Source organism: Penicillium roqueforti (assembly GCF_015533775.1).
Source record: "Penicillium roqueforti strain LCP96 04111 chromosome Unknown scaffold_08, whole genome shotgun sequence".
In the NCBI taxonomy this organism is placed as follows: domain Eukaryota; kingdom Fungi; phylum Ascomycota; class Eurotiomycetes; order Eurotiales; family Aspergillaceae; genus Penicillium; species Penicillium roqueforti.
In genome coordinates, this window is record NW_024067572.1 from 398,353 (window position 1) to 421,377 (window position 23,025).

At 50.5% G+C, this 23,025-nt stretch overlaps 7 protein-coding genes across 7 annotated transcripts; 5 read left to right on the top strand and 2 right to left on the bottom strand.

Annotated features, from left to right (window-relative positions):
• Positions 1-505: 505 nt before the first annotated feature.
• On the top strand, positions 506-4,509 carry LCP9604111_4228 (uncharacterized protein; the record flags this gene model as incomplete). Its single annotated transcript, XM_039071904.1, has 2 exons — positions 506-3,830; positions 4,022-4,509. 2 exons carry the CDS (start codon positions 506-508, stop codon positions 4,507-4,509), a joined length of 3,813 nt encoding a protein of 1,270 aa, XP_038929790.1.
• Positions 4,510-5,914: 1,405 nt separating this feature from the next.
• On the top strand, positions 5,915-7,128 carry LCP9604111_4229 (uncharacterized protein; the record flags this gene model as incomplete). Its single annotated transcript, XM_039071905.1, has 3 exons — positions 5,915-6,222; positions 6,296-6,931; positions 6,990-7,128. The coding sequence occupies 3 exons, from the start codon at positions 5,915-5,917 to the stop codon at positions 7,126-7,128; spliced, it is 1,083 nt and encodes a 360-aa protein (XP_038929791.1).
• A 1,274-nt stretch (positions 7,129-8,402) lies between these two features.
• On the bottom strand, positions 8,403-10,285 carry LCP9604111_4230 (F-box protein; the record flags this gene model as incomplete). Its single annotated transcript, XM_039071907.1, has 2 exons — positions 8,403-8,747; positions 8,813-10,285. The coding sequence occupies 2 exons, from the start codon at positions 10,283-10,285 to the stop codon at positions 8,403-8,405; spliced, it is 1,818 nt and encodes a 605-aa protein (XP_038929792.1).
• A 555-nt stretch (positions 10,286-10,840) lies between these two features.
• On the top strand, positions 10,841-12,880 carry LCP9604111_4231 (GMC family oxidoreductase; the record flags this gene model as incomplete). The annotated part of the gene is made up of 4 exons (XM_039071908.1): positions 10,841-11,238; positions 11,319-11,896; positions 11,946-12,611; positions 12,663-12,880. 4 exons carry the CDS (start codon positions 10,841-10,843, stop codon positions 12,878-12,880), a joined length of 1,860 nt encoding a protein of 619 aa, XP_038929793.1.
• Positions 12,881-13,565: 685 nt separating this feature from the next.
• Positions 13,566-14,082, top strand: LCP9604111_4232 (putative glyoxalase family protein; the record flags this gene model as incomplete). The annotated part of the gene is made up of 3 exons (XM_039071909.1): positions 13,566-13,699; positions 13,757-13,953; positions 14,006-14,082. 3 exons carry the CDS (start codon positions 13,566-13,568, stop codon positions 14,080-14,082), a joined length of 408 nt encoding a protein of 135 aa, XP_038929794.1.
• A 382-nt stretch (positions 14,083-14,464) lies between these two features.
• LCP9604111_4233 (uncharacterized protein) lies at positions 14,465-14,926 on the top strand (the record flags this gene model as incomplete). The annotated part of the gene is made up of 2 exons (XM_039071910.1): positions 14,465-14,545; positions 14,627-14,926. 2 exons carry the CDS (start codon positions 14,465-14,467, stop codon positions 14,924-14,926), a joined length of 381 nt encoding a protein of 126 aa, XP_038929795.1.
• A 284-nt stretch (positions 14,927-15,210) lies between these two features.
• Positions 15,211-22,187, bottom strand: LCP9604111_4234 (acetyl-CoA carboxylase ACC1; the record flags this gene model as incomplete). Its single annotated transcript, XM_039071911.1, has 3 exons — positions 15,211-21,619; positions 21,693-21,958; positions 22,041-22,187. 3 exons carry the CDS (start codon positions 22,185-22,187, stop codon positions 15,211-15,213), a joined length of 6,822 nt encoding a protein of 2,273 aa, XP_038929796.1.
• Between the last annotated feature and the right edge of the window lie 838 nt (positions 22,188-23,025).

Below are 23,025 nucleotides of genomic sequence, written 5' to 3' on the forward strand. Positions count from 1 at the left end.
AATGGATGGATGTTTGATAATTTTGGCCTGGTATTCCAGCGACTCTCTTACCTTTTAGCTTCATTGGATGTACATTTAACTCGAACGACTAGAATCCAAGTATTAGTTACTTAGGACCTTTCATCCTGCCCGCTCGCCGGGATTGTGCCTGAGGCATGATTTTTATATACGTAACGGGTATTGGTAATACCGTAATATCAATATTCATTACCTGCTGCCTACCCCGTGGCCCCACTATTGGCCCTCTCTTGTGACCGCTCATTGGTTAGGCAACAGGATTCCCTCGATGCGCCGTTGTGTGGTTATCGGCCTTCATCGCCATCCTCAAGGCACCCATTGAAACTGCTCTTGCAAGTCTTTATCGATTCATTCCTCCTGTCCGATGGATTGTTTGCCTTTTAGCGACTCTCACTATGTGTTCTTGAACGTTCCCTCTCCAGTGCCTTGTCTCTAATGCTCGATACTGTATCTGTCATTCTTATCGATTCCCTCCGTAATCGCCAAGATGTCAGTCCTCCGGCATGGAGGAGGAGGCGGCTTTCTCCAGCGGCGCCTCACGAAACTATATACCGATACGAAAACATCCTGCGAGAGTGTTACGACAGCCTCCAAAGCCCTCGATGATCCTGAGCTCGTCGCCCTCCACGGGAGTTTCCAGAAACAGAGGGATCGCTTGCTAGCATGGGGTCTAGATTGGAGCGACGCAAGCGCCGCGCAGCCCAACGACATCGATGAATCGTTGACTGCTGCAGGTTTCAGCGATGTCGTTGAGAGTGTCATGTCATCGATCCAAGAACTACTCAACGATGCCGAGCAAGTACAGCATTTGGATGCGCCCATGCTTCCCTCGAAGGAACGGAAGGTCGATATACCATCGAAGGATACCCTTGGTAGTAGACCCGTCAAAACGCAATGGACAGAAGAAGATATAACTCGCTCAAACAAGATCTTGAATGAACTCACTGGCTGTATTGATACCCTTTATGATCTCTCGCGCTCCCGGCGGACAATGGCTTCCAGCATGTCATCCAGCAGGAACAGCGCGCGCCGCCCACGACCCAATCCCACCTCAACTTATGATTCATCTCATGGCTCATTCTCTGATTCCAAGGAGAAAGCACAAAGCCCGAAGCAAATGTTCGATCCATTCACCTATTCGCCCACGACCGCGCACCGTGACTCTCTTAATCCTTTCCTGCCCCTGAACCATCTTCTCATTGATCGCTCAGCTCTGCAACTATACGGTGCGGCCCACGATAATAGCCCTCCTCCGTATGAACCTGTTGCGGCATCTTCCAATTCGCGTGCCATTGGACGCCTGAAGTCATCGGCATCGCATCTTCTCACCTCCACAAAAGAGTCCCATGTCTCCGTGCTTGTCGAGTTTATGCCTATATTGGCGGAGTCAAAAATGGATAACAAAAGTGCTCGATTGGAAAAGCTCCAAAAGTCTATTGAGCAATTGCTACAGAACGCCAGGATCTCACACTTAGGGTTGATGCGATTTTTGGGCTACTGCATTGATAACTCGAATTCTCGCTATGCATTCCTTTATCAGATGCCGGTTGACTACTTCCCATTCCTACAGAATCCGAGTGACTTGTTGAAGGAGTTAAAGCCTAAGCCATTGGTCGCTCTTCTTCCTTCGGCAGAGGAGTATCGGGAGAATCGAGTTCCGAACCTTGACACTCGCTTTCGATTGGCTTACGATCTCTTGATGTCCTCTCTCCACTTGAGAAGCCAAAATGCCGTTCATGGAAACATCAACAGCAGCAATGTTATCTTCTTTCCGGGTCGTAGTGACACGAGTGATGATGAAAGTGGTCTTGCACCTGATCTTCGCCGTCCTTATCTTACTTCTCCGGCACGGTTCTCTGGGGATGGACCAACCCCTGAGCCGTTATCTTCGGCAATGTATCGTCACCCAGAGGACAAGAGATGTGTTGAGGATGATGGCGCGTGGGCCTATGATCTTTACTCGCTAGGCCTCATTTTATTAGAGATAGGCCTATGGGCACCAGTTGGACGACTTTGGAAGATGAAGTACGACCGTTCATGGTTCAAGCATCGAGTGGAAGATCTCTATGTCAAAAAACTTGGCCCGAAGTGCGGCGGTGCTTATCTTCAAGCCGTTCAGTTGTGCCTTGATGCCCCCAACTTCCACTTATCGACACAGCCGATGACTGACCTCGGTCTTCGTGTTCCACAAATCTACCACTACCCGGTACTCGACTTGTCGGACCCTGATGGCACCTTCTCTTTTTCAATGAATTTCATGTACACAATCTGCAAGATTCTTTGGTCATGTTGCCGGATTGATATCTTTTCGGCACCCTCCGCAGAAGAATTGGATGACTGCCTCCCGCTTGCTCTTGTCCCTACCCCCGAGCCGGTCACCATTGAGGATAAAGTCAGGGCATACAAATCATCGAAGCGCGAGATGTCTAATTACGACAAACAACTTCCCACAATTCCTACCGATGCATGGGGTGTCGTGAATGAAGACAAGTTCATTGAAAAGCCACACAAAAAACGGACCGTCAAGAGACTTCCGCACTTGGAAATACCAGACGAGCACCTACAAGAGTGGAATTTCCAAATAATGCCTCGAGTGAGTCGCCTTCTTCAGAAGGTTTTGAAGGAGTCTTCTGAGTCGTGTGGAGTAAACCTCATTATGACTGGCGAGTCGCCTGAAAGTGCCAAAACGACGATTTGTGTTACGTGCGCCAGTGTGAAGAAAGTTCGAATGGCCCTTAAGAAGCACTTCGCTCTTGGTCGGGATGACTGGGATTTGATTGTCCTCCGTGGCGATATCGAGCGGTCCAAGGTTCCTCGGAACAGGCGCCGAAGGCCGGCTAAGGCTCGCCCGAATGTGTCCAATGATACACCTTTTCGCCAGCGAGAGCTCAATCCATGCCATCAGCAGCGACCTCTGTGCGGAGCATCTATCGGCGCCTTTCAGAACGAAGAGCACTTACCCCCTGTCTCATATGGTGGTGCCGTCTTTGTCGATGGCTTGCCGTATGGTCTAACAGTTCATCACATGTTAGAAGCTCCTAGCGAAGATGAGAGCGAAGGCAGTGACTCAAATCAAGATGCCCCTTCTCGGTCCGCGGGGAACTGGCCCCGTGATATATCAAATATCCCACATCCTGGATTCACGTACGACTATCCAGAGGATGACTCATCTGACGTGAACTTCGACTTCGAAATTTCCGATCTGGAGGACGAGGACGATCCATCACACGGTCTTGAGTCTGGATATGAAGAATTCTGGCTTTCAGATGAAGATTCATCAGATGATGACTCCGTCGGCCCCGATGACGATGACGGTGACACCGCGTCCATCGGCGATACTGCTGGTATCGAACCTGGCGAAGAACCCCGGCTGCTTGTCACTCAGCCAGCTATTGACGATGTACACGAAGACTTTTTTCCATCTCCAGAAGATCGTGATGACGAGCACCTAGCCTCACATTCCCTCGGCTATGTACATGCATCATCGGGAGTACGGCGCTGGACCCGAAAGGGCCTGAAACATGAAATTGACTGGGCGCTCATCAAAGTCGATGAAGCCCGTATGGACCCTCGCAACATCGTTCTCGACACTACTAGATCCAGTGCCGCTCGGCCGGGACGCCCTATCCCGCCACAACCCATATTTCTGAACCAAGTAGCCCGGATGGAGGAGCTAGGTGGCTTGCAAGTTCATTGCTGCGGCCGCACAAGTGGACTGCAAACAGGGCAGATATCCAAGGCTATGACATTGGTCAAACTTCAGGGACGACATTCATTTTCAACCAGCTTTTCCGTCAATGGGAATTTTGGAGGTAAGAGGTGCACTTCAGCGGATCCATGTTTTTGTCTATACGATCCTTAATTAGATACCCTTGTTTGTTTTTTCATGCACGCCCATCATTTGTTGCCCTTCTAAGCTGGTAAACATACAGCACCATCTCACCCTAAGACATCGGCTCGTATCGAGTAAGCATTTCATGAAGCTAATCTCTTGATTCGACAGCGCCTGGCGACTCTGGCGCATGGGTCTTCGACCGTCCCACCGGCCGTGTTTGCGGCCATGTTCTCGCCTGGTCCGCAAAAAGCAACACCACCTATATTTCCCCTATGGAGGTCACCTTCGATGACATCGCACGCACGCTCCGCGCCTCGGTCGTCTCTCTTCCCGGCGACCCGAACCGATCCATGAGCTACGTCGACCCTACCTCCTCACAGTCTGCTCAATACCGCTACCAAGCCCAGCGGCTTCCAGGAGACTTGGGCCGTTTGGCTTTTGGGTCTGGAGGTTCTCCCGGTCCGCCTGTACCGCCCTATCCCCATCATTATCCTCCCCCTCAGCCTTACCATTCAGCCTATGGACGTCCTCCACCTCCGCCTCCACCCCCTCCCGGCTCCCGAGAAGCTCATGGGCCTGTGTACAGTGGCCCAGTCCCTCCAATTCCGCCGTCACTTCTGGCTGGGCCCCGCAATGTCGAACGACAACTTGCTTGATTTATCCAGATTTTGGAAAATCTAGATTATGGGAATAAGTTTTTGAGACTCATGTCATATTGGCCTGAGTATGTCGGTTTGTTATATGATTATGTTTTACGGATGTTGAGGATACCCATGATGGAGCGATGTTTGTTGTATTTTTGTTCACCCGCTATAAAAATTATCTGACGTGAATTATTCGAAGAGCAGTATTCATGAAAGGGGTTATTCTCGATTGGAAGTAGATACAACACAGCCATTGAGAACATACTGATCTCGAGACTAGTGCTAACTCGGACCGTCGGCTTCATGGTATCAACCCTGCCCAGTGGTTTCCCTTCCTTTTTACGATCATTGTGGCCCTTGAACTAGAATGCGTGTACTATTACCATTTGCAACCGCAATGCCTAACACCATATCAGAGAGGCCCGAATCTCCCATCTTAATAAATTATATGAAACGCCAGGCAGACATAGCTGATAATTTTGACTGCGTTCCAACCTTGGAACCTCCTAGGTAGTTAGCAGTTATTTATTAGCTACCATTAGCTAATAGATGGCGGCGGCCACCCGTAGACATCCAATCGTCTTTTATATTCCTAATTCTGGGCCCGTTTCCTCTGTATATATGCCCTTGCTATTGTACAGGCCATGGTATATCAAATCCCCTATTGTATTCAAGCCAGAATTTCTACTTTTGCACAGGCTTTCACGAATCCAGGACTCAAACATTAGCTAATCATTTGCAGAGGAACATCCCGATGAAGACCACATAGCCTTTTATATCAGTATTTAGAGCAATAGAAGTAGTGAACTAAGTATACAGAGAGAAAAAAACAGAAAGAGAATGGGATTCACTACATGCATCTGTTTCTATGAGCTATTAAAAATGCTCAATGGAGAACAAAGAGGATCGAAAAAGGATTATAGAATGTCATGAGTTGAAAGGTAGCTCATTATGAATCACGCCCGTCAAGCCAACTGATCTACATTTCTATATAACTTCTACGGACTTCATAATTTGTTGGCTATCTATGGGGCATTGTCTCAAGGGATATTGATAGGACTGATGTTCCTCCATATTGGTGCATTGTTCTTTCATGCTCTCTGGTCCAAAATAGGAAATGACCTATCAATAGCTCGTGACTTGAAAGGTTTCGCCATTTCTGTCTATCTTCGAATTTCTATGTAAACAACGATATCGACTCTTTCTCCGCCCGAGGCAAACGCGTCTTCGTCACAGCGCGTCCGTTCCTTCATCTCTGTTTACTTCTTCTCTCATTCGTTCCTTCATCTCTATCTTCTTCTTTTCTCTCATCTTCGATATTTTACCAAAAACTTCTTGAATCTCATAACTCTCATATCTTGTCTTTCCTTGAATCCGGTCATACCTCAGCGGTTCCGCTTGGCTCTAGGATTCAACGATGCATCATTTGCACACTTTCCATGGAGATCCCGAGCTGGGCAGTCGGCCCCTCAAAGAATGGCCATGCAGCCCGGATCGAGCCATCGAGCTTCTCAAGACGTTGTATGACAGTGATAAGCCTTTCTTCACGAAGAAAAACCTGAGAGCCGTCTCCAACCAACTCAATCGTCGCTACAATACACGAAAAAAGAACAGTGAACAAAAGCAATTGGTCTCTGTCAAGGGCCTCAGTGGCTCAACTATCTATTACCAAGTGATTACTGGGCGAGTGCTCATAGGAGCAGGGAAGAACGAAGACTGGGAGATGTAATTCGTTAATGATTGCCATCCAGGGCTCTTCTGGCACATGACCCCAGCTAACACATCCACACCACAACAGGGAGGAACCAAAGATCCGATACCTTTGCTATGAGCAGCTCACTTCGTCAGTGAAGTTGGGGAGCATTGAACTGGTTGAAGCCTTTTTTCCATTGCAAATTGAGCATTTTATGCTCACACGCGCGAGCGACACCAAGCTGCCCATCTCCACCGAGTACATTGAGAACCCCGTACCTGTGGACGTGACTCTCCGGAATATTCTGGATATATGGAAGCACACCACTGAATTCCAGAAGCTCGAGTCCCTCCTCAAGCTTGTCACCCCTCGTAAAGTCACCAAGATTGTCGGTATCGCATCTGGATCAATGGAATTTGGTCCCGACGATGAGGATTGCACCTATCGTAGCGCCATGCAGCATTCCATGATGATCACTATCAAAGAGTCTATTGGAAAGATGACAGATAAAAAGATCAAATGCTATGCCCAGGATCCTCGCTACACCGCCGTTGACACCTGGGCTCTTGCGGAGTATAACTGCGAGGTTCTGGAGGACCCCAAGGCTTTGCTTGAAATTGACGACGACTGTATTCTCTTTTCTTGCTGCCCGGCTCTTCCATTAAAGGAGATCACTGTTGACTTTGCTCGGCCTGCTATGCTTATTTGGGATCGAGTTGTCGATGAACCAAACCATGGGCGGTAAGTCTTATTCTGATGTTGTATTCACCTCATCTTGCTTACTGACTAGTTCGCCTAGCCACAACCCGAACTCCACTCGCGTACAGAACATGATCAGAAATGAATACGTCTGCCATGAATTCTGGGACTTGCGCGAAATTGGGACTGCTCCCTTTAGGTCTGACCTTGTTGCTTACATCCGCCGCCAGGCGGAGTAAGATCATCGCAAAGATCATATGGCAAATTAAGGTGTGTCAGGGGATGGGCAATGTGTCTATTTGGCCTTGGGGGAAATGATTCGGTTTCTATGAGTTTTCAGGGGAATTTGTAAGGCCAATAGGAGTCTCTGATTGAGTGTGAAGCCAGTTTATGTTTGAAGAAAGCATCCTGATTTCCGCGTCTGCACAAAGCTGGAGTCATGTAATTGTACCCTTCATTGTGTATTTATGTCTTTGTTTCTCTGTTGATTTAGTAATTAATCTCCTCTCCATGTCACAATTGTACATTAAACGGGCATTTCCAACCGCCCTTGGTCCTGTGAATGGAGTAAAAGACATATGGCTGCCAAATATAACACTGCCACCGAAGTTCTAGAGTATATATATATATTGCAGTGGGGGTTTCCAGAGTAGGATGACTAAGCGGCTATATAGATAGTTAGCAACGCAGACACCTTCCACTTCTCTTCTCAGTAGTCACCCCATGGTGTTCTCCTCTCTAGCACCCTACTACTCCCAGTGACGACTCTGCTCTCACACCTGTTTCGCAGGCAGGGTTGTCGGTGCCCCTATCCTAGGGTCCCCTCTTCAATATACACATTCCCTAATTTTCATCCAGAGTATAGAAAGGTGATTGACAACAGGCGTAGTTTTAGACAATAACCGTGGACTTGGGTCCTAGTGACTTTGGGTCTTAGAGAATCAAACCCCCGATTGTGATCAATGCAGACCACCTTGTTCTATGACGGACATAACGGACCCACTTGGCGTGACCCACTTAACGCAACCTTATCCCAAAAAGGACCTGCCAACTTGATATCCATAGTTCCACTTTGTGTTTGTATCATGACGCACATTTGATGATGATCACTAGGATCTCTAGATATTGTCGACAATGCTCTACTAATTTTGTCCGCCTGTAATTTTCAATACCTATTCACCTCGTCAAAATAATATTCCTGGCAAAAGGGGGTTTCGTTGGCTGTACTGAAATTAAACCAGCTTTTGAGTTGTCTATCGCCTATGCCATGGGATCACATTGTATCGTCCTCCATTGAGGATTCTGCAACGTATGCGCCTTGAGAGGAACAGCTGTCGGTGATATGATGGGGTCTAGTAAATTAGTTGTGTAGAGTGCATGATCCTCGGCGTCTGATATCGATGTGACAAGGCACTGAGACACAAAACCTCCACACCAATGAGTTCTCTTGCGTTGGGGCTAGTCAAAGGCAACTCCAGGGCCTATCAGGCACATCTAGCTGCTCGTGCTAATTCTACTCCTCCTCCTCCTCCTCGTCCTCCTCCTCATCCTCATCCATACTCTCCCATTCATCTTCACCATCGCTCTGTTCGAGATCTGTCTCGTTGGAAAGGACGCTAAGCAGCTGTAACAACCCGGCCTGTGTGCGCCAGGCATCTGAAGATGGCAAATTTGGGCCAGGGCCACCAAGGCTTGCGCTATCCACTGCTGAAGGCTCATCCGTGTCACCGGAGGCAGAGGATTGTTTAGAGAGGTTAGGGGCCAGGCTGAGTATACGGATGACTTTTGTAGGAAAGACACGAGGAATTTCTCCGCCAGGTATTCCGCCTGGAACGTTAGAGTCGCGCCAGCCGAGGGTCTGCAATTTCCGGTGTTAGCCGTTCTGTTTTTATCTTTTTGCAAAGAAGTCAAAAAGGAACTCACGGTGTAGGTAGTCATAATGGCATCATCAGCCAACGCCATGTAACTGATCGGCACAGCAAGCTGTGGTGCGGAGCTGGTGAGCAGCGAGTATGAGGCACGGGCAGGGTTCTTCAAATTTTGAACCCTATTATTGTCATCAAGGGCGACGACATAGATCCTATCTTGAATCTCGAACATCACACGGTGGTTGCGGATTGATAACCAACCACCAAGGTCAAAGCTTGACCCGTCTGATTGACATTCCAGAATGTAGCTGTTCGCCGCGAGACTAGCTTCATCACGGAGAGCCTTGCGGAAGTCGGGGCATATAAAGACACGGCCAGCGCGAGAGAAGCCCACGAAGAGATCGCCGTTCAACATTCCCGCCCCCCATTCATCATCCCCATGCCAGACATGATCCGGGTCATCCGGTGGTGACAGTGGACCTTCAGCGACCTCAATTGGTACCAAACAATCTTTTCGGAAAGCCCCGGGTGTGAGGGGTTGAGTTGTTAGGCCAAGTCGCGCAGCGCCTGCTAATGCTGCACTCGTAGAAGCAGAGGCGGTCTTTGGAGGAAGGATGTGATATTTTTCGGTCGACTGGGACGGCTTTAAATTGCCTAAGAGTGCACCGGATTCCTTGCTGTGGGCAAAATAGCCTTTTGAGCCCATCGAATAAATCACAATATCTTCGCTTTGATCCAGATGGCCAATGCCACCCCCCTCAATCCTCAGGTCGGTGGTCAACTTGGGAGGTCGCTGTGTCATATCGTACACAAACCCCCGACCCTCGTTGGAGACAACACATAGAGTCCAATAGGACAATTGGAACCCTCTCGTGTGGCAATCATGGCACAATGTAGCGATACGCCGGAACTCTCCACGCTTAGCACCTTCAAGGTCCGTCTGCCAAACCTCGAGCAAATCTCCTTCACTATCGAACACGGCCATTCCATCCTGATACTCCAAGTGTGCGTGTGGGCGAACTCCGTCTCCGTCTCCTTCGGCGTCTAGCACGGAAGGGAGTCGCCAGAGGAGGCGGCCCGTGTCCATATCAGTGACATTCAATCCGCCACCATGGGAAGTGGAAATGAAGAACCGGCGCTTGAAGTCGGCACGGAATCTCCAAATGGGATCATTACCGATTTGTACCACCGATTCCTGACTGACTGGATGCGGTTGGGCCCAATTACGGGCGAGCAGTGTCTGGCGCTTGCACAGGTCTTTCCATGATTTCGTGCCCTCGAATATTTTGCTAAAGCTGTGGGTATCGGCGAGGAAGGAGAATTCACGGCTACCCCCAAGCGGCTGGACTGTTTTAGCTTCGGATCCATAAATAGCTTCTTGGTGAGTGCCGTCGATAAATTGGTGCCAAGCCTTGGAGGTCGCGGTCAGGGACGCAAGACCGGAAATGGGGGTGAAGTGCAAGATTTGCAGGACAATCTCTGGGGGCAAGACACTGAGAGGGTCTACTGTGGATGATACGGCAGTCATATTTTCAAAAACAAGCAATGCAGAGTTGTCGCAGAAAGCAAATTAGAGAGGTGGGGGTTCGCAATATTTCATCGTTCTCCACCATATATACGATGACGTAGCCGGTTTAGACCCGTGGATACAGCAAATAGCCCCCGGGGCTCCAGGGGAAGTACCTAGAGCCTTAAAAATTTTAAGCTTAAATTATTTTGATATGCCCAGATTTCAATCCGCCATGTCCTCCAAGTACTAGATTCTTCCCATCCAAATCTGCGCTGCAATGCCTGCTTCAGTTCAAGGTACCTCATTCGCTCTTCCATATGCCGAACAAACTCTCGCTGGTCTGTATAGCGAATAATATCTTTTCCAAGGGCATTACTCCGTACCTATTGTCATATATGACGAAGTGAGAGGCTGGGAAGAGTTGGGTTTTGCTGTATCCCGCAAGTACGAGCGAGTACATACGACAACCCAGCATAAATTGAAAAATGTCCCGTCGCTTGGCACCCAAGGCCGAGCGCAAAGCAGCCCGATTACGAGACTTTTCTGGTTTTTCCCTCTTATCCCTCATCAACCATGGGTAATGAGACCCTTCAGCAGTTTGCTGCCCTCGACCTCGACTACTTGATTATAGGCGGAGGTACCGCAGGTCTAGCTGTTGCTGCACGCCTCACCGAGGACACTGGATTCCACGTGGGAGTCATCGAAGCCGGCCCATCGGTCTTGAACATAGATGATAATGGCGCGATCAATGTTCCTGGTCGGTATGGCGAAACCATCGGCTCTAAATACGATTGGAAATTCGAAACTACCCCACAGCCGGGCCTAGGAGGAAGATCACTACCATGGCCACGAGGCCGTATATTAGGCGGCACAAGTGCGCTCAATCTTATGGCCTGGAACCGGGGTCATCGCAAAGACTATGATTCCTGGGCGGAACTTGGGAATGAGGGATGGGGATGGGAAGATCTACTGTATGAGGACCAGCTTTCTGGGATTCGCGCTCTGTCTTGGATCTCACCCGCTGATCTGTGAGATGCTGAATTCCTTCCAGGCCTTTTTTCCGCCGCAGCGAGAATTTCCACCCACCGAGTGCCGCTCATCAGAAATATTATCAGTCTTCCTATGATCCCCAGGCTAATGGAACGAAGGGCCCTCTTCATACAACTCATGCCAAGCAGTATGGTCCCACACACCAATATTGGCATGAGACGCTCAATAATCTCGGGGTTCCATCCACGCCCGATAGCCTGGCTGGCGATAATACAGGTGTCTGGAACATGGTGTGCACAATTGATCCAGATAGTCAGGAGCGCAGCTACTCTGCCTCTGCATACTACCACCCCATCTCAAATCGCCCAAACCTACACATACTGACTGAAGCAACTGCCATGGAGATCCTGTTTAATTGCGACAATGATGATTGGTACGCAGCAGGGGCCCGAGTACGCTGGAATGGACTGGAAGCAAACATCAAAGCATACGAAGAGACAATCGTCTGTGCCGGTAGCGTGCAATCGCCGCAACTTCTAGAGCTATCTGGTATTGGCGATCAGGAAGTGTTAAGAGCTGCTGGAATTGAGATGAAAGTCCACAGTCCCAACGTAGGGGAGAATCTACAGGAGCATATGAGTATGGAATATAAACAGTGTTCCTTGTGATCTGAGCTGACGTGTTCAAGTGACGGCTACCATCTTCGAAATATCCTCGACGATTCCAACCCGAGATGACATCCTCAAAGACCCCATTCAGCGCGAAGCTGCGGACCGCGCGTATTACGCTTCTCAAGCTGGGCCTTGGACTGTGATGCCCTGTTCAGTGGCGTACTGTCCGCTTTCGAAGATCCTATCGCCCAAGGAATGTGATGAATTACACACCCAGGCCAAGGAAATCGCGCGAGAGACAGGAAGGACACATGACGCTATTCTGGCTGGCCAATTCGAGTACGGTCATGCGCGCGGTCAAATCGAATATCTGTTCGACCTTGGTAACTGGAGCCCATATTTTGTCTCTGAGCCAGGAAAGAAATACGCCACAATGCTGCAAATGCTGCAGTACCCTTTCTCGCGCGGATCTATCCATATCCCTGCTATGGGCGAACACAATTATGAAAAGGCCACAATTGATGATAAACCCGTGATTGATCCGCGATATTTTCTGGGGCCTGGGGAGATTGATAAGAAGGTCATGGCCAAAGCACTCAGGTGGGGAGATCGAATCTGCCAAACCAAGCCCTTGGCCAAACTCATTCGTCGTCGAGTCTTTCCTCCCCCTGCCAAGGAAGCAGACTCTGAAGAGAAAGTATACGAAGAGTTTGTCTCAAATTATACTGTCACTGACTGGCATCGTATGTTTCCCCTCCAAGATTCATCCAGCAAATCACTAAATATGCGTATAGCGGTTGGGACCTGCGCTATGGGTGAAGCAGATGGGACCAATGCTGGAGTTGTGAATGATATGCTACAGGTGCATGGCGTCTATTGTCTGCGGGTTGTAGATGCTAGCATCATGCCATTGCAGGTTGGGGCACACATCCAAGCCACCGTATACGCGATTGCCGAAAAGGCGGCGGAGATGATCATAGATGACTATTTTGCTCGAAACGGTCCCCGATGAATCTTGGGCTTGCATATGATATCTTATCTATATGGCCTTGTCAATATCTTGCCCGGTAATCGCACACCAAGAAGGGCGTCACGACAGCACCACTGATTCATATTTTCCAAGTTGTCATTGTTACACATGTTCCGAGCTGAAATTCTGAAAATCAAGACTTAGCTTCCTGCGAACCTTTTTCATTTCATGCTTAGCTGGCTCAGCATGGATTGCTCCACACTCAAGCATCACCCATGGCTATGAAACATAGCTGTGCACACACGCAACCCTGGAGATGTTCCCCAGACGAAGATGCTCCGTGGCACATCGGAATTTTTCAATAAAAAGAAACACCAAGACTTAGGATGGCGCGGATTGTTAAACAAACAGACCGGGGATTGAAAGCAGAACTCCCCGATCGGCTAAAGCCGACGTTTAACTCTCCCCCTCCTTGAGAGGGGCAATCTTCTTATTTTGTGCCGATTGCCCGGGGAATTCATTCGGATATTTTTCCAGGGTCTCACTGGAAATCTTATTAAACTACATTCAACTTCGTGAGCTAACAAGACTTCCACATCTCATACCATCGTCAACTATCTCTTTGCATCTCTCATCCGACACGGAAACTGATTCCCGCGCGACTTGAATATATACCGGCTCTTGCTCAACACACCATCGCATATATCCTCTATCCTACTATCCTACAATGATTTCTGGAATCGCCCACATCAATCTCACCATCCCTCAGGGCACATTAGACCAAGCCGAGGAGTTCTACGGGACTACCCTCGGACTCACTTCGGCGCCGGTACCGGAGCTCCAGAAGGGGACAATCTTATGGTATTGAAGCGAGCTATTTCCAAAAGAAAAAAAAACCTCATTTTCTAATATCAACAGGTTCAATATCGGCTCCAGTGGACAGCAAGTGCATATTACCCATGGTGCGACCGATCCCCAAGCTAGCCGGCACCCATGCTTCAAACTGCCTTCCCGTGAGGAACTAGAAGAGATTAAGACAAGCATTTATAACCATCACGTGCGGGGTGGTCCTGCAGCCCCAATGGCTGCCGATAAGCCTGGCGAGGCGAACTCAGGTGAGAGATGTCTTGATATCATTCCCGCGTACGGTTTGCTGATCAACTACAGGGACCCAAGGGAAAGAATATCCTACACGGTTCTTCGCTCGGGATTTTGGCGGAAACTTGCTTGAGTTTACTATGTAAATATTCTGTTTTGAGTCGAGTTCTACCAAAGTGCGGGTGTGGGATCGAAGAGAAACAGTCTAATATTAACAATTTCAATCGATATCGAGTCAGCAGTCCTGTATGGTCTGTCTAAGCAGCTACTCCTCTGACTTCATTTCAGAATTGCTAGGGAATTGTCGACTCATGAGGTAGTTAGCTCTGGTCTGTTCAGAACAATAAATGTACAGCCACATACGATGATGAGCGCATTGTGGCGTAAATGCGGGCCAAACCCACCAAACCGACGAATTGGAGTTGCCGACGATCCCGTTGCACAGCCCCACCTAATACTTGGACGTTGCGCTTCCCTTCAATCTCACCAACAACACATACCAGACAAGAATACACAACATCATCTACTATGGGTAAATCAACACCTATAGAACCAGCTCCAGCCTATGATGACCTGTTTCATGAGCGCGGCTCAAGCTCACGAAATGGTGTAAGTACATTACTCACCCGAAGGGATGGGTCATAAAGTCCAGATGGTTCCATCAACATGCTAATCAACCCAAATGAATAGTATGCTATGGTCGGTCAAACAGACGATACCACCGATGAAACCCGAGACGTGGAACAGGGTCTCCACATTCATGGCGTGCCCGCCCCCATCGAAGTGACAGCGGCTGGTGAGCTGGATCAACACACTCACTGTGCGGAATGTGATCGGCAGCAGGAACGCAGAGAGCGACGGGAGAGTTCCCAGAAAGCATGTGGCATGGTTGCGACAACCTTCATCCTGATCTCTTTGTTCCTGATGATATTAGGAATCGTTATCGTTGGAGCTTGGAAGGATGTCCGCATGAAGAAGTCACACGGTTAGAAGGTGTTGAGTTTCTTGAAATACCTTTGACTAGAATCATATCGCATAGTAGCTTACTGTTTGTTGTTTACTTCCTTTCTTTCTGTTAATCATGGAGAGAACTTGATTTTATTGAATATTGTATTGAATATTAGAATTGAATAGATCAACCCCGTAGTCGTATATAAGAGGATCCAAAACCAAAAAGAAAACACCATGCAATCTCTAACAAGATAAAAATCCAACCAAGAGAAAAACCATCAAGTCATAATAGATGTTTCTGTCCAAAACATATGCAAACGAATCTAAGCAGAACCGAGATACTTGAGCACATTCTCACGTTCCTCAACAGGCAACATAGAAAGCACTTGCTGCACACCGCGCAGACCACCCTCCTTGTTCCCAATAAGGAGTTGAGCAACCTCAGACGCGACGCCATCAGTGCGCAGAGATTCAACCTTGCTGTGAATAACCTTCTTGTTCTCCTCGTACCAAGCAGCAACCTTTTGGTCATTGTGCTCGAGTTCCTCGTCCAACAGACCAGTCCAGGCGTGCAGGGTGCGCAGGTGCGCAGCACGAGGAGTCTCGCCGAAAGCGTCGGCACCGGGGGCAGGGGGTGCCGAGGCGGCAACCATGCGCTTGACGATGGTCTCTTCGCTAAGACGGCGGCGCAGACGCCAGTAGAAGAAGCGGCGGGAGTTGACCCACTGGAGAGGCTTGCGGATGGCCTTCTTGGCTTGCATGCGGCCGGCGCGGTCGTGCAGGTCGGCGAATTGAAGTGCAATCTGCATGTAGACGGGGAGGAGCTGTTCCTCGCGGGCGGCCATATTTGCCTTGACTGAGCTGAGCTGCTCGTGGGTAAGGGAGGTGTCAGCCAGGGAGCGGCGGAGCTCGCCGTAGGTCGCATCAAGGCGGGCCATGGTGTCCAGTTGCTTCTCGCGACGGTACTTGATGTTCACCATACCCTCGGGCTCGAGGACACCGCCGCGGGATTCTTCGTCGGCATACATCTCCATCTGGTCGGGGTTGATAGTGGGGTCAACGACGACCCAAGATCCACCGCGGAGCTCTCCGTGAGGAGGAATATACACGAAGATGGGCTGCTCGTACTTGACGAGAGCGTCGACGATATACGAACCGTACTTGAGAACCTCGTTGTACATGTCACGTTGGCCACCGGAGAATCCTCTCCAGTTGGCCAGGATCATGACGGGCAGCTGCTCGCCGTTGTTGAAGTCGCGCAGAGCTTGGGCGGTCTTGTAGGCCGAGTTGGGGTACCAGACACCACCAGCCTCGGTGGAGATCATCTCCATGGAGTCTGGGTTGGCGGGATCGGCAGGGGTGACGTTCTCCACCGAACGAGTCTCGACGGCGATCACACCCATGGGGATACCACCAAGGCGGGCACGACCGACAACAACGGTGCGAGCCCAGCCACCAAGGGCCTCCTCAAAGGAGCCCTTGTCGAACAGACCGGGAAGGAAGCCGTCGACGTCCTCCTTACCTCCGATGAGCCATCTGACATCATAAGCCTGCTTGGGGGGAGGGAAGTAGCCAATATCACGGTCCCAGGTATCCGACCAGGGGCGAATGGGGATAGGAGCATTCTTCTTGTCGGGAACGAAGGACATCCACTCAACGATCTTCTCAACACCTTCGAAGTCATCGGTGGCAGTCATGTGAGAAACACCGTTTTTATACATGATCTGAGTGCCACCAAGCTGAAGGTTGGAGGTGTAAACCTCGCGACCGAGCAGCTTGTTGATGGCAGGGGCACCAGTGAGAATGATGGGCTGGCCCTCAACCTGGATGGCACGCTGACCGAGACGCACAAGGTAAGCACCGATACCGACAGAGCGGCAGGTAACGAGAGTGATGGTGAAGATATCCTCGTAAGCCTTAGAGGTGGCACCGGCAATGAGACCGGAACCCTTCAGACACTCGACACCAAGACCGTCCTTGGCACCAATCACGGTGGTGATCTTGTGGCGCTCCTCGCCCTCGTCGTTGATGAGCTCGGTGATGACCTCCTTCTTCTTGCTGGCATCGAAGCGCTTCTTAATCTCGGGAGTGAGGTAAAGGTACTTGAAACCGGCCTCGGGCTTCTCCGGTTTGTTCCAGGCAACCGAGAAGAAGGGAATCAGTTCATCGGCCACACCGATGCGGGCACCAGAGTTAGCAGACAAGTAGATACGGGGAATACCCAACTTGCGGGCAAGCTCAGTGCACTTGTGGAAGAACTTGTCTTCCTGGGGACCGAAAGAACCAATCTGGAAGGTGATGTCGTTGGCAACAATGATGAAACGTCTGCCGCGGGGGTACTCGGGAGTACGGGCAGTGACGATCCATCCAACCATACCGTGGGTGTTGGTACCAGGCTCGCGAGACACCTCAACAAGGTTGTCGGTGTCGTCCAAGACCAGCTCACTGTAGTCAATGCACTCCCCAACAGGGGGGCGTTTCTCATACAGGGAAGGAATTTTCTCGGCAATCTTGGTCCAGCTGTTTTGGAAGGCCTGGCGGAAAAGCTCGGGGAAATCGTACACGTACTGGGTTCCCATCAAGTGAGCCTTGTAGCGCTTGGGCTGCAGCCACTCCTTGGTAGGGTACGGGGTGGAGACAGGGCGCAGATGCATAGATCCCAGCTTGGCGGTACCACCAATGCTCTGGAAGATCCACTCGCCCTTCTCGGACTTGCGCTCGATATACAGCTCGATATTGATAATGAAGCCGTAGGTGTTGCTGATAATAACACGCAGGGGGTATGGCATACCGGTAGCCGGGTCGGTGCAAAGGATGCGAATTTCTGCGCCAGTGACACGGAGGCGCCACAGACGGCGGCCGAAGCGATCGAGGAAACCGGCCAGCGCTTGCTCAACATCGACTGGCTGGAGGTTGAATACAGGAGAGAAGTTGATGAAGATGTGGTTCAGATCGGAGTTGTTGTTGCCAATGATCTCCAGGGCGTCCAGGATATCGTTCATGAGGCGGTCGGCCTCCGAGATCAGATACTCAGCGGTGGGGATATCGTCACGCAGACGGCCGGGACGAACCACGGCACGAATGAAGTAGCGCTTGTCAATAGTCTTGTCATTCTCAACGCCCTTTCCAATAGCCTCGTAGACGTGAATGTTACGGTTCTCGGTGAAAACGGGTTTGATGTTGAACTTGGATAGACGGCCGAGCTCCAACTGGAAGGCAAGAGCCGGCTCACTGTGGCGGATACTCACATCTTCCTCGTAGTGGGGCCCACGGAAGGTGAAGTAACCGGGATAGACACCTTGCTTGCCGCAGATGAAGGTGACACGACGAATACGACGGGCAAGGAGCTCATCCTTGTTGTCAGCGAGCAGCTGCTTCATTTGTTCGACAAGTTCCGCATCTTCCATGTCCTCGATATCGCGAATGGCAATGTTGCAGACTCCAGTGAGCTCACTATCACTCACAGGCTTGAGGCCGGGGCGACGCTTGCCTTCAAGGCTGGCAATAAGGCCCTGCTCGATGGGGCGCTTGATGTTGGAGCCACCGAGAGGGAAGACCTCAAGAGCCTTGGAGAGGAGCTCCTCGGCATCCTCCAAGTACTGCACGGGAATGATAACACCCTTGCGCACGGGGTCACTGGCAGCGTCACTCACAAAGAGGGACATGTCGCCGATGGAGTTGATCCGCTTGAAGGGGTTGACCTCCGTAATTGGAGTGCCCGGTGCGGATGGCTGAGTGGAGTTAAGAACACCGAACTCACGCTGGCCGAGTTTGCCAAGAGTGAAGTCCCAAGACAGGAAGGGCTGCTCATTGGAGGCATTGTATTCAATTCCCTCGAGAGTGTATGCACGGTAGGCACGGCGAACGTAGACTTCCAGGGAGGCGAGGGTGACCCAGGGGTCAGCATGGACGAAGAACCGAGGAAGAACATCGAAGACCGTGTACTTCGAGTCAACAACCTCCTTCAAAACATCCAAGGAAGGTTCGCGGTGCTCCCATCCGGTCTCACCGTAGCGAGACTCGACAACGGAAGATCGCAGAATGTGCTCCATCTGCGACAGGCGCTCATCCAGAGATGGCATAGCGCACTGAATCAGAACCTCACGGGCTTTGAGGGTAACTTTGGCAGAAGAGCGAGACTCGAGCTCCGTCAACTTCTTGAGGATGGGCTTGAAGTGTGTGCCAACATTCTCGACGAGGGGCTGGTTGGGGCGGTACATGTCCAAAATGGCCAACACCAGGTTGTTCTTCGAACCGATGCGGCTGTGTGAGAGGACGATGTGGACAATGCTGGTGATGTCATCTTTGTTCTCCTCGCGGAGCTTAAGAATGACATCCTCGTCGCGAAGGTTATGGGTAGAAAACAATTTCTCAACGTCATAGTACTGTTCGAGCAAGCCAATGAAGACATTGTACTCGTTGGACTTCAAACCATCCATGTACTTGTTAATGACCTGAACCAGGGGCAAAAGGGTGGCCTTGAGAATCTCAGCATCGGCAGGGCCGATGTTCTCTTCAATGAAGCGAACGATGGCCTTCTGGAGCTGCTTGGCAGGGAACTCGGCCTTGCGGGCCTTGGCACGGTCAACCACGTTCTGCAGCTGAGTATCCAGCCTCTGAGGAATACGAGAGTGAAGCGCAGAGGACTGCGCATTCCACTCTCCATAGGGAAGATCAGGGTTGCGCAACACCTCAACGAGATCCTTCAGGGTGGTACCCATGATGACCTGGTTGTCGAAACCGCGAAGAATGTTCTCCAAAATGCTGTGGAGTAGGAAGAATCGCTGAGAGGGCTTGTTACCGAGAACGGTAGGTGAGCCAAGCTCGGGCAGCTGACCAGTGAAGGGCTGAGCGTGCTTAACTCGGGAAGGGTCATCCAGGGCGAGGATACCGAGGATATCACCGGCCTCTAAAGTGGCACCGGGTTGCTTGATGAGCTGCACGATACCATCCTCCTTTGCAATGAGGGGCATGTACATCTTCATAACCTCAACTTCAGCGTAAGACTGACCAGAGCGAATGTGCTCTCCATTCTCAACGGTGAACTTGACAAGCTTACCGGGAGAGGGAGAGCGCAGCTGAGTCGGATCGTTCTCCTGCTCCAAGAGGCAAGTTTTGCCGTCGACACTGAGACGGGTGGCAGCAGCCTCCTCTTTCCAGTAAACGTTGTGACTGCGACCGCTGAGGAGGACCAGCAAGCCACCATCAGCCAGAGCACGAACACCGACTGAGCACTTGGAACCGTTGATGAAGAGGTGGTAGCTGTCCAAGCTGGCACGAGTGGCGGTGAACTTGTAACGCTCGCCTTCATAGATGAAGTCGACGGGGAAAACTGTCTTCAAGATCTCCTTGGACGGGACCTGACCCTTTCCTAGACCATTGCGGTATTCCTCAATGCCAGCCTCGCTGGCGAGGTGGGCCTTGGTGACGGCACCACAAATGATGGCGACGTTCTGATCGGGACGCTCAGCAGTCAGCTTGTTCGAGATAAGCTGGTCAAGCCATCCAGTGGTGATAGTGTTGTCCTCGAATGCAGGGGTTTCGAGAAGCTTGATCAGATATTCGACAGTGGTGCGGAAATCACCACGAATGCTCAATTCCTTCAAGGCAACGACCATATGCTTGCGCGAAGCGGATCGGTTCTCGCCGTAGGCGAAAATGTGACCAAATTGACTGTCGGAGAAACTGTGGATACCACCAGCAGTACCGACAGAGAAGTAACCCCAGACGTTGGAGGAACTGCGGAAGTTCAGCTCGTGCATGGTACCACTGGAAGGTTTGAAACCCTCGCCAGGATCCTCGGATGTGATACGGCAAGCAGTGGTGTGGCCCTTGGGCTGAGGACGACGCTGGGTCTGGAAGCTCTCTTCCTTGGAGAAGTCGAAGTCAATTTCGGTGGAGGCATTGGGGTCGACACCGTAAAGAAGACGAATGTCACGAACGCGGTGCAGGGGAACACCCATGGCAATCTGGAGCTGGGCAGCGGGCAAGTTGACTCCCGAAACCATCTCGGTTGTGGGATGCTCGACCTGCAGACGAGGATTCAATTCGAGGAAGTAGAATTTGTCATCGGAGTGTGAGTAGAGGTACTCGACGGTACCGGCAGAAACGTATCCGACCAACCGACCGAGGCTCACAGCAGCGCGCTCCATGGCCTGGAAAGTGGGCTGTTTCGCAATAGTCACAGGAGCCTCCTCGATAATCTTCTGGTGACGACGCTGGACGGAGCAATCACGACCGAAGAGGGAAATGTTGTTGCCGTACTGATCAGCCAGCAATTGCACCTCGAGATGGCGAGCGTTACCAGCCAGCTTCATAATGAAGATAGGCGATCCCGGAATCTCGTTGGCGGCGGCGTTGTACAAGGCGTAGAACTCTTCCTCGTTCTCGACCTTTCTAATACCCTTACCACCACCACCTTCGGAGGCCTTGACCATGACAGGGAAACCGATTTCTTTGGCCTTCGCCAAACCCTCTTCGGGGGAAAAGGTGCAACCCTTTTTATAGACCTCATCCTCGACTGTCACGATACCGTGTTCATCGAGTTTCACGGCGTCAACACCGGTTCCAGACCAGGGAATACAAGGCACACCGGCGTGCTGTGCAACAATGGTAGACGAAATCTTGTCACCTAGCGAGCGCATGGCTGAAGCTGGGGGTCCAATGAAGATAATCTTCTTCGGTGACGCAGCGAGAGATTCGGGTAACCGAGGGTTTTCAGAGGCGTGACCCCTACACAATGAGCGTCAGTATTTCGTTTCTAATTTTCCTCTCTCGGTCTTCTCGGTATCTCCAAGCCACTTACCATCCTGCCCACACGGCGTGAACATCCATCCGCTCCGCAACATCGACAATCAACTCGACGTTGGCATAATTATTATTATTGGTTCCACCGGGAACCTCGACGTATTGGTCGGCCATGCGAATATAGTCGGCGTTGGCGGTCAAATCTTCGGGCGTGGCCATCACGGTAAATTGGATAGCCCGCTCGTTGCCGAAGGTCTCGTAAGCCCATTTCCGCACCGAGCGAATCTCTTTCACGGCGGCGATACCATTGTTGGCAATAAGCACCTAAGGAATAAGTCAGCCTCACGGTCAATTTCCCAATTGTTTCCCCTCGCAACCACGGTTGTTCTTTCTATTTCCTACGTACCGATGTGATAACGGAGTGACCTTCGTGGGCTGCCACGAAATCTTTCACAACGCTAGGAGGTGCTGATTCAAGAGCGTTGCCACCGATGAAATGTGAGGGAATGTCCTGTTTGCTGACAGTCGAGCCGTTGCCATTTGTGATACTCATGATGCTGATAATCACAGGTCAGATTCCCGTATAGGAATTGAGATTCTGCTTTCGCGCGGGATGCAACAGCGCTGATTAAAAAGTCGGTAATGTACAATGCTGGGAGTGGCGGAAAGAGCCCGAGTGGTGGACGTGCGTAGAAAAAGGTAAGGTAGAGAGAGGGGGAGAAGAGGAGTAAGATAATCGGCAGGAGTAAGCTCTGGGGGGAAGAAAGGCCAAGTCAGCATGTGTAGTTCAAGATCTCGGGGCCTGAAGAAAGATCGCGTCGAATGCGGAATTGGCCTGCCACCGGATAGGGAAAGGGTAGCAGTACTAACCGGGAACCACCAAACCCCGAACAAGAAATTCTATGTAAGATTGAATATAGGAATTGAAGAGATGCAGAACTCAAGTTCAATCATAAAAAGTCCACGGGGGGAAAATTGCTGAGAAGATGATTTTCTGGAGGTCCCACCCAAGTGGAGATGATCCCAACTGGCTGTGATTGATTCCCTTGAATGGCCGAGGACACATGTACCTCCCCATACTGTTAACTATGTAAAGGTACCTTCCCAGGAACGGGCTCCCCCAACTCCCTGGCTTTGTTGGGCCGGGTTCCACTATAATCTGTTGCTCACCACTTCTGCCGATTTTTGATTTGCTTTTGATTTGATTTTCTTTTTGTTTTAGAATTAAATGTTGAAGAGACCAATCCAGGCGTCACTATTAGGTAGTATAAAAGGATTCACTGCTAGTTCACTACCGGTATGTAACTATACATATCCTATGATACTACCCCAGTTTGGTCAGCAGCGGAATCATTTGAAATCATTCAAGATTCAATAGTAATGGAATTACT